Source organism: Miscanthus floridulus, chromosome 8, assembly GCF_019320115.1.
Source record: "Miscanthus floridulus cultivar M001 chromosome 8, ASM1932011v1, whole genome shotgun sequence".
Taxonomy (NCBI): Eukaryota; Viridiplantae; Streptophyta; class Magnoliopsida; order Poales; family Poaceae; genus Miscanthus; species Miscanthus floridulus.
Genome location: NC_089587.1, coordinates 100,095,476 through 100,109,803, shown reverse-complemented (window position 1 = coordinate 100,109,803; position 14,328 = coordinate 100,095,476). Strand labels below are relative to the sequence as shown.

At 46.1% G+C, this 14,328-nt stretch overlaps 1 protein-coding gene across 1 annotated transcript; it reads left to right on the top strand.

Moving 5' to 3' along the window:
• The first annotated feature begins 12,255 nt into the window (after positions 1 to 12,255).
• LOC136469637 (uncharacterized) lies at positions 12,256 to 12,864 on the top strand. The gene is made up of 2 exons (XM_066467749.1): positions 12,256 to 12,425; positions 12,615 to 12,864. The coding sequence occupies exons 1-2, from the start codon at positions 12,256 to 12,258 to the stop codon at positions 12,862 to 12,864; spliced, it is 420 nt and encodes a 139-aa protein (XP_066323846.1).
• Positions 12,865 to 14,328: the final 1,464 nt, after the last annotated feature.

Sequence of the window (14,328 nt, the reverse complement as noted above, 5' to 3'; positions counted from 1 at the left end):
CACCCTGGTAGATTCTGGACGCTGACTTATTTTGACGATTCTCGTTGATTCCGGAGGTCTTTTGACGTGAGACCACTTGGATTGGCTTCCTTATCAAATTAGCTTTCCAACCATATGTGGATCGTCGAAATCGGAGTCCAGATGCGTCCTGGGTGACCAGTTTAAGGCAGACTGGTCCTACAAGCCGAGGCAGACTCGAACTTGAGTTGCTTTGGGCCTCCACCTCGGGGACTCGAACCGAATTAGCCTCGGACCTCCTTCTTGACTTGGACACCCTTGCTGGCCTCCTACCCCTCCATACCATATGCCAAACATGATCATATGCATGGGTGTCATGTCCTCATCATCGATGATGATGATGCTCGAGAAGTTGTGTTAGTTGTGGTGATGAGTATAGATTGATCAGAGACAGAGAACAGATAAGGAGTTGCTATATTTGAGGTGCCCGAATTTTGAGATGATTTCAGACAACAATGTTATACAACTAATTAGTACAACTAAAAAGATAACTCACAAAAGATAATTTATATTTTTTCTATTGTCAAACAATAACAAAAGAGTAATAGGTGAAATATATATATTTAATTTATTTAATTTTTTATTTTGTAAAGTATGATAAATTAGGTAAGTTTTAGGTATATAAAAAAAAATCTTTTTCTAGATTTGATGGATGCATGTGTGATCTGGCCGATATTATAAATCTTTTTTATTTTGCAACAATTTTGAACTTAATATATTTCTATGACCATGTAATTTTACATGTGACTTAATACATTTGAATTTGCATGTGTGTCAACGTGACCTGTACTTGATTTGCATGTGACGTGACATGATGCGTTCATTATATGACTTGTTTAATGGTGTTTAATGGTTTTTTTGAAGGATCTGGAGGGGCATAAGCCCCTACAGTCATTTATTAAAAACAAAACGGTAAATGAAGTCACAGGGAATTTTGTGCACTATTTAACCACTTTAACACAATCGTTCATAGAGATTTGAGATAATTGTGCGTGTACAGATTTAAAATATGAGTGTAAAACGTCTAGAAACGTATTTATCATTAAATATTTTCTTAATTTAATATTTCTGGGGCAACGAACGGGTGGCGTCCGGCGGTGGGCCACAAACTTCCGGCGGCCGGCTTGCGGGGCTATGTGTGGGCGGCGTCCGTCGGCAGGTGGCGGACTGCCGGCTTGCGGGCATTGCGCGGGGCCAGTAGCCAGCCGGGACGTCGCGGGGCTGCATGTTTCTTGTACTCACCGTTATCCGGACCACGGAAATAAAAGGGCCAAGGCACCCGCGCGGCTTCTGTTTGACTTGTGGATTCCGCAATTTTTTTTTCTTTCCTAGGTTAATTAACTAATTGATTAATTAATTTAAAAATATATAATTCCAAAAAAATTAAAGGCTTAGATTTATTTGATTTGAGGTATTACCTCCTAAGAAGTAAATGAGAGCATTGTCCATAATAAAATCGGACTTGCTAGCGCAGGGACGTCCGTTTCGGGGCGCTAGCGGCCCCATTCGCTGGTCTGAAACTTGGCTGAAACTGGCTGAAAACACTGTTTTTGGGTGAATTGTTGTGAGAGAAAACACTGTTCCGGCTAAAAAACAAGCCGAACAAGCCAAATATGGGGTAAGCCGAACAGAGCCAGCGTCCGGACGCTGTCGCGCTTGACATGAGGGCCCGTGCCGCTCCGTTTTCCGCGCCTGCACACGCCCATGCGGGGGCCGTGTCTCGATCTGCACCTAGCTCCATTTCCCGCACCTACTGCTCGCGCCCTTTTCACTACCACGCGCATGCACACGGGCCCGGCAGCTGTAGCAGGCGGCTGCGGTAGGTGAGTCTCACTGCAATATGTGCAACACCAAATCTACTTTTATAATATCTAGATAAAATACTTACAGGATACGTCCGAAACAAGTTAAACACTTGCAAAACACCAGAAAAAACTTAAAACTGCGTGTGTAGCCATTGCAAACATCAAGATAAAAACATTTACAACATACGCATGAAAACACTTGAAACACTTGCATACATATGCATCATCCAAATTTACTTTTGCAACATTTAGATGAAACACTTGCAATGTATGTCTGAAACACATGAAACATTTTAAACCTACGCTTGAAACATATGTGTATAGATATTCCAACATGTGCAACATCCAGATCTACTTTTGCAACATTGATACAAAACATTTGTAACATACCTTTGAAACACTTGAAACATATAGTTGCAACATGTGGTTTTCAGCTCAAACATCTCCTTGATGCTTCGGCGAATGGAGGCTCATCGGCGCGTGGAGGTCACCAGCGTGCTCGATGGCGGCGCGGAGCTCGTCGGCCACACGGAGCTAGGCGGCGACGTACAGAGGGGGCGGCGGCATGGGCGGCGGTGGCATAGAGGACGGGTGGGTGGTGCATGAAGGTCACCGGTGTGCTTGCCGACGGCGCAGAAGGCGGGGTAAGGACGGCGCGTTGAAGCCGCGACAAACGAGGCGGAGTGGGGAGTCATGGGCTGTAGACTCGTCCATACCAGTGGCGGATCTAGAAAATACATTTAGGGGGGCTGGGAACTCATCTCCAACTCGAAACTCATCTTCAACCTCCATCGGGAGCACTCCAGCACCTTCTTCCCTGTTATTAATGGCTGAAAAATTCATAGGGGGGCTCCAATGGAGCTGCCAGGGTAGGGGGGGCTTGAGCCCCGGCAGCCCCCCTGGCAGATCCGCCCCTGGTCCATACGTATGGACGCCTTCCATGGGAGGAAATGGAGGTTGGTGGGGATCACCTGGGAGCAAAGCACGGCAGCGAGGAAGGCATGTGGATGGATGCAGCGACGCAGGGAGTGAGTAGGGAAAGGAGGACGAAGGTGGGTGCGCACGGCGACGCAGCGGCCCTTGCATTGGAGAATGAGAGTCGTGTGGGCCTGTGTGAAGAAGCACGAAGTGGTGCGCCAACTTCATTTTGGTCCGTGATGTTAACGGTAGATGCGGCGTCCGACGGAAAAAGAACCGTCCGGACGCCCTAATCTTTGCGGGCATTGCGCGGGGCTAGTAGCCAGTGGAGACGTCGCGCATGTTTCTTGTTCTCACGATTATCGGGACCACAGATAAGGAAGTGCCAAGGCACCCGCGGCTTCTGTTTGACTTGGGGATTTGGCAATATTTTTTTTCTTCTTCCCTACATTAATTAACTAATTGATTAATTAATTTAAAATCTAAAAATTCCAAAAAAAATTAAATGTTTAGATTTATTTGAGGTATTACCTCTAAGAAGTAAAGCAGTAGCATTGCTCATAACAAAATTGCCTATTGCTAGAAGAACAACAAAAAATAGGAACCTAATAAAATATAGAAGCCTCGAGGTAGCTGGAGGCAAGGGCTGAGAGTTGATAAAAACGAGTGACCAAAGAAAGATGAGGAGGTTAAAAATCACTTGATGGTTAGATCTCAATTAAGAGGCAGGTATTTCTTTAGGAGAATTTCTATTTATCTGTCAATAGATTTTTTATCGAAAAATCTACAGGATTTTTAATCCTTGGTCGTGCAATCTATAGTTCATACCTCCTTCATTTGTCAGAAGACCGAAGTATAGCATCTTCATTTGTCATCAACACTGTATGCTGATGCTTATGCTGATTTGTTAGAAGAGGAAAACATTGATCGTTCACTGAAAAGTGATGCTGAAGTGGTTCAAGTGAACAGGGTGTCATTATGTGGTGCTCTGTTGGCTGCATTGCAACTGACAGGGATCCTTTTCTTCTGAAAGCAAGCAATGCTGAACTCAAGCGCCACTGTAGAACAAAAAGGGCTAGCAGGGCCTATCAATATTGGATGGAATGATTGAACTCTAAGCAAAGCATTCTGGTGACGGTCAGATTAGCCGTATAATAAGCTAAGATGGAGCACTGTCAATAGTGATCATATATAATAATAACGAAATATAAGGTGGTCAAATGAGGCTAAAGCGGTAATGAGAGAGGGCTACTTGTTGGAGAAGGTACGTTGGGGAGAATGATGCACAAGCATATGCAGGCATAGCATGTTAAAGCATGCTCAAGGGTCGGTCGGACAGGTTATTTAACTTGGGAGTTGCTATTGTAGCCATGCTGCTTTAGCTCCTGTCCTCCCAATGTGCTGCCCTGCAGCGGCCACTTCACCGAGACGCCACGTTCTCTGATACTGATATTTTTCTCTTGCATTGTCCCTTGCTTTTACATCCCCAATAAAATCTTTTGTTTCTTTTTTAGTCTTCATGCATCATTGTTCTCGCCTCATCAATTCCCGAGGAGTTGATTCTGCTCATCAGATATTACACTCTCCGTTTCGAAATATGCTTGTTACTACAAAGAATTGATTTTAGTCACTAGTCAATTGATATATATGATGGACTAGACAGGACTTAAAAGTATTTTTAGTAAAAGTATTTTTAGTACTTCTTGGAGCTCCTGTTACTTGTTGGGCTGTGTGGTTATGCAGGAATGCAATGGTATATGAAAACAAACAAATTTCATTTTTTTAGGTTATTTACCTAGAATTTCACATTGGCTGCAGTATCTGGGCTATTCTCAAGAAGACCGCTTCGCAGGATATGTTTGTAGCGGCCGCATAGTTCTCGGAGAAGGTGGCTATGGAGTGTCTTACCCAGGCATATGGGTGGTGGTCTAGTCTTCGATTGACAGTCATTAGTGTATCCCTTTTATTTCCTCTTCTGTGTAAGGTTTATGTACTGTCCATACAGAGACCGGGAGGATTTGAAGTTGATGTTCACCTTGATGTAACAATCTTTAAATCAATAAAACTTTCCATTTTGAAAAAAATGATCCCCATAATCCAATGTCAGTTTCAAACTTTCAGTCACAGAGCATGACCCATCTGGGTACGTCCTATTTTTCCTAAAAAATGAGCAACCAAGGTGCCTTGCATATTTCCGAGTCCTGGCAAGCAGCAAGCTTGATTACTTGTACTAGTCAATTATACTCAATTGCGTTGCTTTCCTTTGTTTGGCAGTGTGATATGGATGCGTGTGCACCTGACACCCCTTGAGCTTGATGAAGGGCCGACGCGACGGTTCAGAGGTGCTGTTTCATATACAATATATGTAGTGCAGATAGTACAATGCAATGCAGTATTCACTCTCCTAAATCATAATTACTCCCTCCATCTCTAAATAGAAGGCACCATGTCATATTTTGACCATTAATTTCTCTTATAGTATGTAATTTATGGCAATAAAAGTTTGATCATTAAAAAATTCTTTTTAATACAAATCTAATGTTATGCTTTCGTACTATAAAATTTTTAAATAATTAGGCTAATTATTATTCAAAGATGTAACAAGATTTGAGTTTTCAAGTACGCGCATTCCTTGTATTTTTTAACGGAGGAAGTACTATACTACTGAATACTTACCCTTGTATATATGCATGCAGGAGTAGGACTAGTAGATTAACAGCACAAAAGTAACATGAGAAGTGAACTGAGGGTACATTGGTCGCTTAGATTCCTTCTAGTCAAATAATCTATCTACCTAGGTTGCGGACCCCTACCCCCATGTTGCTCAATGCTCATGGAGCCTCCCTAATCCGCCACAGCCCCCCCCCCCCCCCCCCCCCACCCCACCCCCCAACAAGAGGGAAGACAAAGGAGGATAAATTAAGAAGATAAAGCAAGGAGAGTGAGGAAGAAGAAGCATGAGCATTTTTCAAAACATTTTTGCAAAGGTTTTCACTTGCTTCCTTTCCACGCTACTCAATCTAAATGCACCTCGAGTTTGATCTCACCTAGTGGCACTGATAACCAATTACAAACAAGAAACCCCTCTTGTTAGTATGACTGTCTATAAACCCGATCGTGCACTTCTCTACACACCAATGGATGGTGAAATAAAATTACTTGCAAATATACATTTTCCTTGTGCATTCCATTCTATCTCCATGTCAATGATGCCCACACGAGCATCCAACTTCCATCTTCATCATCATCAACATATGATGAAGAATGATCATCCAAGTGTGGCTACCCACACCACCTTGATCATTGTCCATAGCATGAGACTCCTCCATCTTCACTTCATCAAGCCACTTGATATCAGTTGTATCTTCACTTGGCTCGATTTCTATGAATGATATGGTCCACTTAGCTCCATATGGCCTTCGCGATCCATCAATCATAACCTTGCTTGCTCTTCATTGTTGTCTTGGTCCACCAGCGCCAAGCCATCTACTCGCACTTCACCACCTCAACTAGATTGCCCTTCACACTTGCACACAGACCTTCGCAGCCAAGTCTCGTCTTCATCTTCACCATCTTGCCATATGAGACTATGCCATGTCCCATATTCAATAAGCTTCTTCTCATTTTCACTAGTTGAGCACTCCCAACACATGCACATGCCATTTCTCCAATATGGCCATCATGTCTTACTCAACCCAGTGTGTGGACTAATCACATGTTCATCTCACATGAAACCTCATTAGTCCACCTTTGGTGGTCACTCAATTACCAGAACCAAACCGGGACTTCCAATGGAGGAGATACAATTGTGGGAGTGCTTGCTCGTGGTCGGAGATGGAGGAGAAGAGGGGTGATAGATCTATAGGAGAGGTGGGACCGATAGGAGTCACAGTTGAACTGACATGTGGGGCTAATATGTATTGATTGGATATTCATGATCTGAAAAAATAACTCATTCAATAATATGAAAAGTTGTATTGGTGTCAGCTCAATACTACCCAATTGGGGGAGTTGTATTGGTGATCTACCAGATATGCTCTTACTGATGACCTTTCTAGGAGGATACTTGTGAATGATTCAAAAAGAAGTTGTGCTCAATTTGGAGTCTGCTGACCACTGGAGAAGTAGAGAGCAATCAGTCATTGTGTGGATCAAAGGTGAGCTAATAGGCCCTTGCTCGGTTACTCCAATTAGAAGTACCAAAGAGAGATGACTCTTCGATACCTCGAATAAAATTGAGCTTTTATTTGACCTCTCGTTGCATGAAACGATTCTACAAAACCTATCCGAAACACTTGACTTTCTCCTTCCTTTCTTGGCACCAAAAAAAAAACTTTTGCTGAGACAAGACGCCGGATGCTATGTCATTGATTTTTTTATGTTCCTGCAGAAAAGAGTATGAAAATAATGACTCAACAAAATGGCATACATAATAATGTCCGATATCTTCTCTTGTTCTTATGCTTTGCTTTCTTGACCTTACGACTAGATTCCTTAAACCAAGTACATGGGTGAAGTTATTGTTTTTTTACCCCGTACATGGATGATTTTTTTTAGAATTACACAGTACAACGTAGACGTCCATAATATGCATGCACGCTCACTCCTGTAAACATACGCACCCAAATCATACCTCTATGAGCACATTCGAAGGACTGAGTTGATAGATCACGAGATTCACGAAGTCATCACAGGCGTCTCGCTGTCGACGGGGATATCGCCTACCACTGAAAGCATAGCGCCCTTACATCTTGGAATAAATTCAGAAAAATACGAATACCCATACCAAGTCGAGGACTTTGAATCCGGATGGGTAGGTTCTACTACAAGGAACCTAGCCAACTAATCAATGATCAGTTCACTGTACATGGATGAATTTAGTGGCGCATGTAGGTGTGTGGAAAGTTTGAGAGCCCAATAGTTTTACGGTCTCCCCACCTGGAAATCTTGGTCCTTCCAGTATTGTGGCTGCACAATCAACGGTAATATTTGACCGTGGTCCAGGACTCAGATACGATCCATCGACCTCGCTGTCGGCCATGATTTGATTGGTTAACTTCACTATTTAACAATTTATTACGGGAAGCAACACAGAAAGGTCGTGGCTCTCTTTCGTCGTCTTATGTTGACAGACACACTTCATTTTCGCCGTAACTTTGAGAGTTGGAGTGATGTGCTATATGCATTATGCAACATTGATGTAGATGCACGTATTGGACACACTATGTACGCACGTGCAATCATAGGTACGCACGTGCGAGCAAAGGAAGGAAGTTTCCTGGCCATGATCGGACAGGAGGGTCAACACCAATTTTTGGACTGACAGTTGGCTTTAATTTGGAGGTTCATCAATCCAATAGGCTTGTGCCACGCCTATGTTTAATTAATGGTGTGCCGAGAAGATTTACACGAAGAACAATGAGGGATGGCCTGCTTAAGTAACATTGGGATGGTTCTGTGTTTGATTTCTAGGACGGGACAGGGATTGGACGGCTCTATTTTCTATTTGGTTGACAAGAACGGGATCAATCCATTTTATGTTTGGTTGAAGGGATAAATAGGAATGAGATGGAGGGTGAATTTGACGTTGTTGGCTACTGTTTACTGGGACCCACTTGTCATACTCTTTTTAATTTTTTATTTCTTGTTCTCCCTTATCTTCTTTTCAGGCGTGATGTTTTATCTTCTTCCCCGTGCTATGGCTGCTCTGCTCGTCGGACTCCCCCATGCTCGTACGCTCCAGGGCTGCTGCTCGTCGAACTCCCCCACGCTCGCACGCGCTATGGCTGCTGCTCGTCGGACTCGCCCACGCGCCGGAGCTTCGCGAGCTGGGGCCGCGCCGCACCAGAGCTGGGGCCGCACCGGAGCTCCGCGAGCTGGGGTCGTGCCGTGCCGCACCGCACCGGAGCTCCACGAGCTGGGGTCGCGCCGGAGCCCGGAGGTGGCCACGCGGGCGCCCGACCGGAGCTCGCCCGCGCCGGAGGAGGCCGCACTCCCGTTCGCCATCATCTGGAGATGCTCACACCGTCCCACGCCGTCGCAAGAGGACGTCCCCATCCGCGCTTTTTTCTGGGACGGGCTCGGTCCCGATTTCACCGAATATTCCATGGATATGCTCTAGGTGAGATATCCCAACTCCTGAGGACTCCCAATCAAACAGTCAAAAAGCGGATCCATCCTATCCCCATCCCACCTCATCTCAAAACCAAACACTACCTAACAGGAGGCGTGGGTGAAGGATAGGATATCTCTGGTGCGATCACCGTGCAAAGTCATGCTTTATTATTTGGAAACCTGCGTACTCAGTGATCAGGGCGTCAAGACAAATGATAACTTGCTTTATTTGTTTGGCGCATCTGGATGTCCGGACGGATGCCCGCGACAGCTGCTCTCAGTTTCTTGCTCTTGCTCCGTGCCGTGCGTCCCACCCATTTTGATTCCGCGCTGCCCGAATGACTCGCCCCACCCACACGCGGGGCCGTCCGCGCCACTCTATTTCCCGCGCGAGCTCGAACTACCACTGCAAGATGGAGGGAAGGGAAGGGAGGGGAGGGCGAGACGTGCCGAGCGAGGAATGCACGAGGTATGTAGGAGCCGAAGCCCTGCGGCAGGCCACTGTCCGCCAACCACCGGCGCCATTGCAACATGTGCAACACCCGATCTACTTTTAAAACATTCAATTGAAATATTTACAACATACGTACAAAGACAGATGAAATACTTAAAACATGTGTCTGAAAGCACCTGCAAAAAAAACCTAAAAACACTTAAAAAAAGTCATTGCAAAACATATGCAACATCCAGATAAAATATTTACAACATATGTGTGAAACATATGCAACATACATTGAAAAAACAGATGAAACATTTGGAACAGACGTTTGCAACATATGCAACATCCTGATCTACTTTTGCAACATCCGTATAAAACACTTGCAACATACATATAAAAAAATAGATGAAACATTTGGAACAGACGTTTGCAATATGCGCTTTCAGCAAACCCTAGCAGCAGGCAGGTGTGCGGGCGGAGCAATGCACAGTGGGATCTAGCGCTAGGTCACGGTGGAGAAGGAGGATGGAGCCGCGACACCGTGGAGGAAATGGGGCCTGGGACAGAGATGGCGACGAAGAGCGCTCAGGGTCCACTGTGCGAGCGAGGGAGGAAGGTGGCACGGTGGGAGGAGGGTGTGGGGGAGCCGGAGAGCGCGGCGTTGGGGTACGGCTTGGAGAGGAGCGGGGATGTGACACAGAGAAAGACCGCCGGGAGCGCCGGCTTGGTGGTCGGTATGGGCATCTTGGTTGCACGCGGTGAGGAGAGGTCAATCTCATGGAGTGGGCAGCAGAGAGGCAGAAGTGGCCGCGCGGCGTCCGGTCGAGCGGACACCCGCTCCTGAGTATTACTCTTATTTGTTGCTTGTGTGTACACCGTGCAGGAGGCTGAGACGGATATCTTTAAACGCTTCCCTGGGTCTTCAGACCCTTCCTTTTCTCCTTGGTCGTCTAGCGTGGTCGCAAAAATGGTCATCCATTAATGTAGGAATGTGTAGCACTGTCCCGTTTGCTCCCGGTTAAGCCGAGGCTTACTTAGATCCCGACTTGATGAAAATGTGCTTTTGTTGCGGAAAAAAAAACAGTACATTTTCGAGATTACTATTTTGAAAACTTTCCTTGTTCCAGTGCGAGGCCCAATTTTCTTTCCTTAGAGCTTCAGTGCAGAGAAGTCCATCAATTAATTGGGCCAAAAGAGGAGGCCGGCCTACTGGACCCTGCCGCGCGGCAGCAGAATGGATGACTAACGATCTGCTTATCCAAAATTAACTGGATCACTGGATGTCCCATCTTATGTTACTATTACGAATCTGAGGACACAACGGAGATTCCATGTTCATTCTCACGACGCGCTATGAAAAAAATATAATTCCTAAAAATTATCACAATAATTAGAAACATTGGCCTTTAATTTAGTAGGCCCTAATCACCATCACCAGTGATAATTATTGGGTCTATTCTATTTATCTATCTTTGTCATTATAAAAACAAATACATGAAGTAACCTTCCAAATTTGCATCTAAGTTATCCACCCCGATCATTGGACCTAGAGTCCTTTTTAATAGAATAAAATTGAAAGTTTTGAATACAAGATATAATAAACAGTAGAATTTGAACATAACACATGGATGCCAACAGCTAAGATGATTAAAAATTCAAAGCTAAAATATAGATTCATGATGCCATGAAAAGTGATGCAACCAAAGTTTATATAACTTAAGCTTAGGTTTCCATTAAATACATATTATGCTAGAAAACAAACAAATTCTAGATATCTAACTAGAGATCCCCAACCTCGACACTAATCCTCTTGAGATGTGCTAGAAAAAATAAATCCTAGAAATTCTCATGAAAATAGAATTATGTGGTATTCAATTGGGTAAACTCTAATCATCATTGATAACTCATAACCATAGAATCTATTATGTTTTCTAAATAATTACCTACTTCGACAACTGTTAAAAACAACATAAAGTAGCCCATAGGTCTATATTTAAATTAGGTAGCTATGTTCTTGGTCTCAAGGTTGACCTAGTTGGCCTTGAGTTGCTCATACTTCTCGCGAAGATCAATAAGCCTCTTGCTCCTTAGGAGTCTATTGTAGAGGCGGTGCTAGGGGATACTCCGTGGATTAAAGTAACCCATCAAGCAGTCTTGAGATGGGTGGCAACTCCTCTGTGCTCTCATCGTCAGATTTGGAGATGGATATGGACAAATTGCAAACCCTCTCTAAGATTTTAGTCATGCATAGGTCGGAAAGGTCAATCTCAAAGGAATTTTGAGGACATCAACCATGCCAAGATGTAGATGGATGTGGTGGATGAGCTCATCCTGGTTCACAAGCTGGGACATAAGGGCCCGTGAACCACCAAAGAGCTCATCGACATTGCCACCAACCATGCCTCGAGCGAGGAGGCGGTCGAGGCAATGTTCGACCGCCCCAAGGTCAAGGCAAAGCAGGACGAGGACGCCGGTGAAGGCGCCTCCAACTACCCCAACAAGAAAAAGAACAAGCAGCGGCGCGAGGGCTTGCTTGTGGCCACTATCGACCGCAAAGGGGGTCGAAAGCCCGCCGAGGGTACCCTGGACCACTTTGAGAAGCTGCTCAAAGGGCCATGCTTGAACCATGCTTTCCCCGTCAAGCACCTATACAAGGATTGTGTCCTCATGAAGCAGTTCTTGTCCAGAGGCTCCAACAAGGGGGAGCATAGGAAGGAGCCTAAGCTGGCCGCAGACGAGGCCAAGGGGAAGGACGGTGGATTTTCGATGCTGGATGGCTACCTCATGATCTTCAGAGGGTCGGTGGCCTATGACTCCAAGCACCACCAGAAGCTTGCGCGCCGCGAGATCTATACGGCTGAGCCGGCCACACCTTCCTTCCTCTGATGGTAAAAGTCCGCCATAACCTTTGATCGGATCGACCACCCAGAAAGCGTCCCACAGCCGGGAAGATACCCGCTCATGGTCGACCCGATCATCAACATGAAGCGGCTCACCAAGATGCTAATGGATGGAGGCAGTGGCCTCAACATCATGTATGCTGAAACGCTCGACGCCATGGGCATCGACCAATCGCACATCCGGCCGATTGGGGCGCCTTTCCACGGCATCGTACCTGGAAAGCAGGTCGTGTCACTTGGGCAGATCGATCTACCCATCACCTTTGGGAATCTGACCAATTATAGGATGGAGACCCTTACCTTCGAGGTGGTCGGGTTCCACAAGACCTACCATGCCATCCTGGGACATCCATGCTACGCGAAGTTCATGGCCATCCCCAACTACACCTATCTAAAGTTGAAGATGCCAGGTCCATGCAGGGTCATCACCATCGGCACCTCCTTCCAATGTGCCTATGAGTGCGAGGTCGAGTGCTGCGAACACGCCGTGACAATTGTCACCTCCAAAGAGCTTGCAGCCATTAGGGAGGAGGTCGTCGAAGAAGCGCCCGACCCCAAGCGGTCGGCTGTGTCTTTCGAGCCTATAGAGGGTGCCAAGAAGGTCCTCATAGACCCCAATGGCTCTGAGGGCAAAGTGGTGCGGATTGGCACCATGGTTTCCTCCAAATAGGAAATCACGCTTGCCAACTTCCTCCGCGCAAAAAGAGACATCTTTATGTGGAGACCCTCGGACATGCCAGACATTCCAAGAGAAGTCACCGAGCATGCCTTAAAGATCAGGCCAAGCTCCAAGCCAAGAAGCAGCGCCTGCGTCGCTTCGACGAGGAGAAACGCAGGGCCATTGGCGAGGAGATTGCGAAGCTTTTGGTGGCTGGATTAATCAAGTATACCACCTCGAGTGGTTAGCCAATCCCATTCTTATATGAAAGAAGAGTGGGAAATGAAGAATGTGTGTTGACTACATGGGTCTCAACAAAGCGTGGCCAAAGGATCCATTTCCTTTGCCATGCATAGACCAAGTAGTCAACTCAACCTCAGGGTGCGAAACCCTTTGCTTCCTTGATGCGTACTTCGGGTACTATCAAATCGCGATGAAAGAGTTCGACCAGCTCGTGACATCTTTCATCACCCCATTCAGATCGTTCTGCTATGTCACAATGCCGTTCGGCCTAAAGAACACGGGGGCTATGTACCAACGCTACATGCTCAAGTGTTTTAGGGATCTCATCGGGCAGACCATTGATGCCTACATGGATGACATCATGGTCAAGTCCAAATGGGCTGACCAGGTCATAGCCAACCTAGAGCAGACCTTTGTGAAACTCCGAGCAAACGGCATCAAACTCAACCCCGAGAAGTGTATTTTTAGGATCCCAAGGGGTATGCTGCTGGGTTTTATCATCTCCAAGCGTGGCATCAAAGCCAACCCGGAGAAGATCTCGGCCATCACAAAGATGGGCCCAATTCATAACATAAAGGGGGTACATCGAGTTACAGGGTGCCTCGCCGTGCTCAACCGCTTTATCTCGTGCCTCGGCGAACAAGGTCTCCCCTCTATCGGTTTTTGAAGAAGGCCGACTGCTTTGAATGGAGGCCTAGGAGGCACTTGACAAGGTCAAGCAGCTCCTGACAAAGGCCTTGATCCTGGTCCCCCAACCAACGGGGAACCACTTCTGCTCTATGTTGCAGCCACCACGCAAGTGGTCAGCGCCGCCCTGGTGGTAGAGCGAGAAGAAGAGGGACACGCCCTCAAAGTGCAGTGTCCCTTGTACTTCATTAGCGAGGTCTTGTCCGATTCCAAGACTCGCTACCCCCAAATCCAGAAGCTCCTATACGCTGTCCTTATCGCCAAAAGGAAGTTGCGTCACTACTTCAAGTCGCATCCGGTGACGGTCGTGACGTCCTTCCCTCTAGGCAAGGTCATCCAAAACCGGGATGCCATAGGAAGAATCGTAAAGTGTGCACTCGAGCTGATGAGTCAAGGCATTTCATATGCCCCTTGGATGGATCAAGTTCCAAGTGCAGAGTGGACCAAGATCCAAATGACGCCAGCAGTCATCGACCAAGAGTACTGTACGATGTACTTCGATGGATTGCTAATGAAGAAAGGCACTAGCGTGGGGCTGGTCTTTGT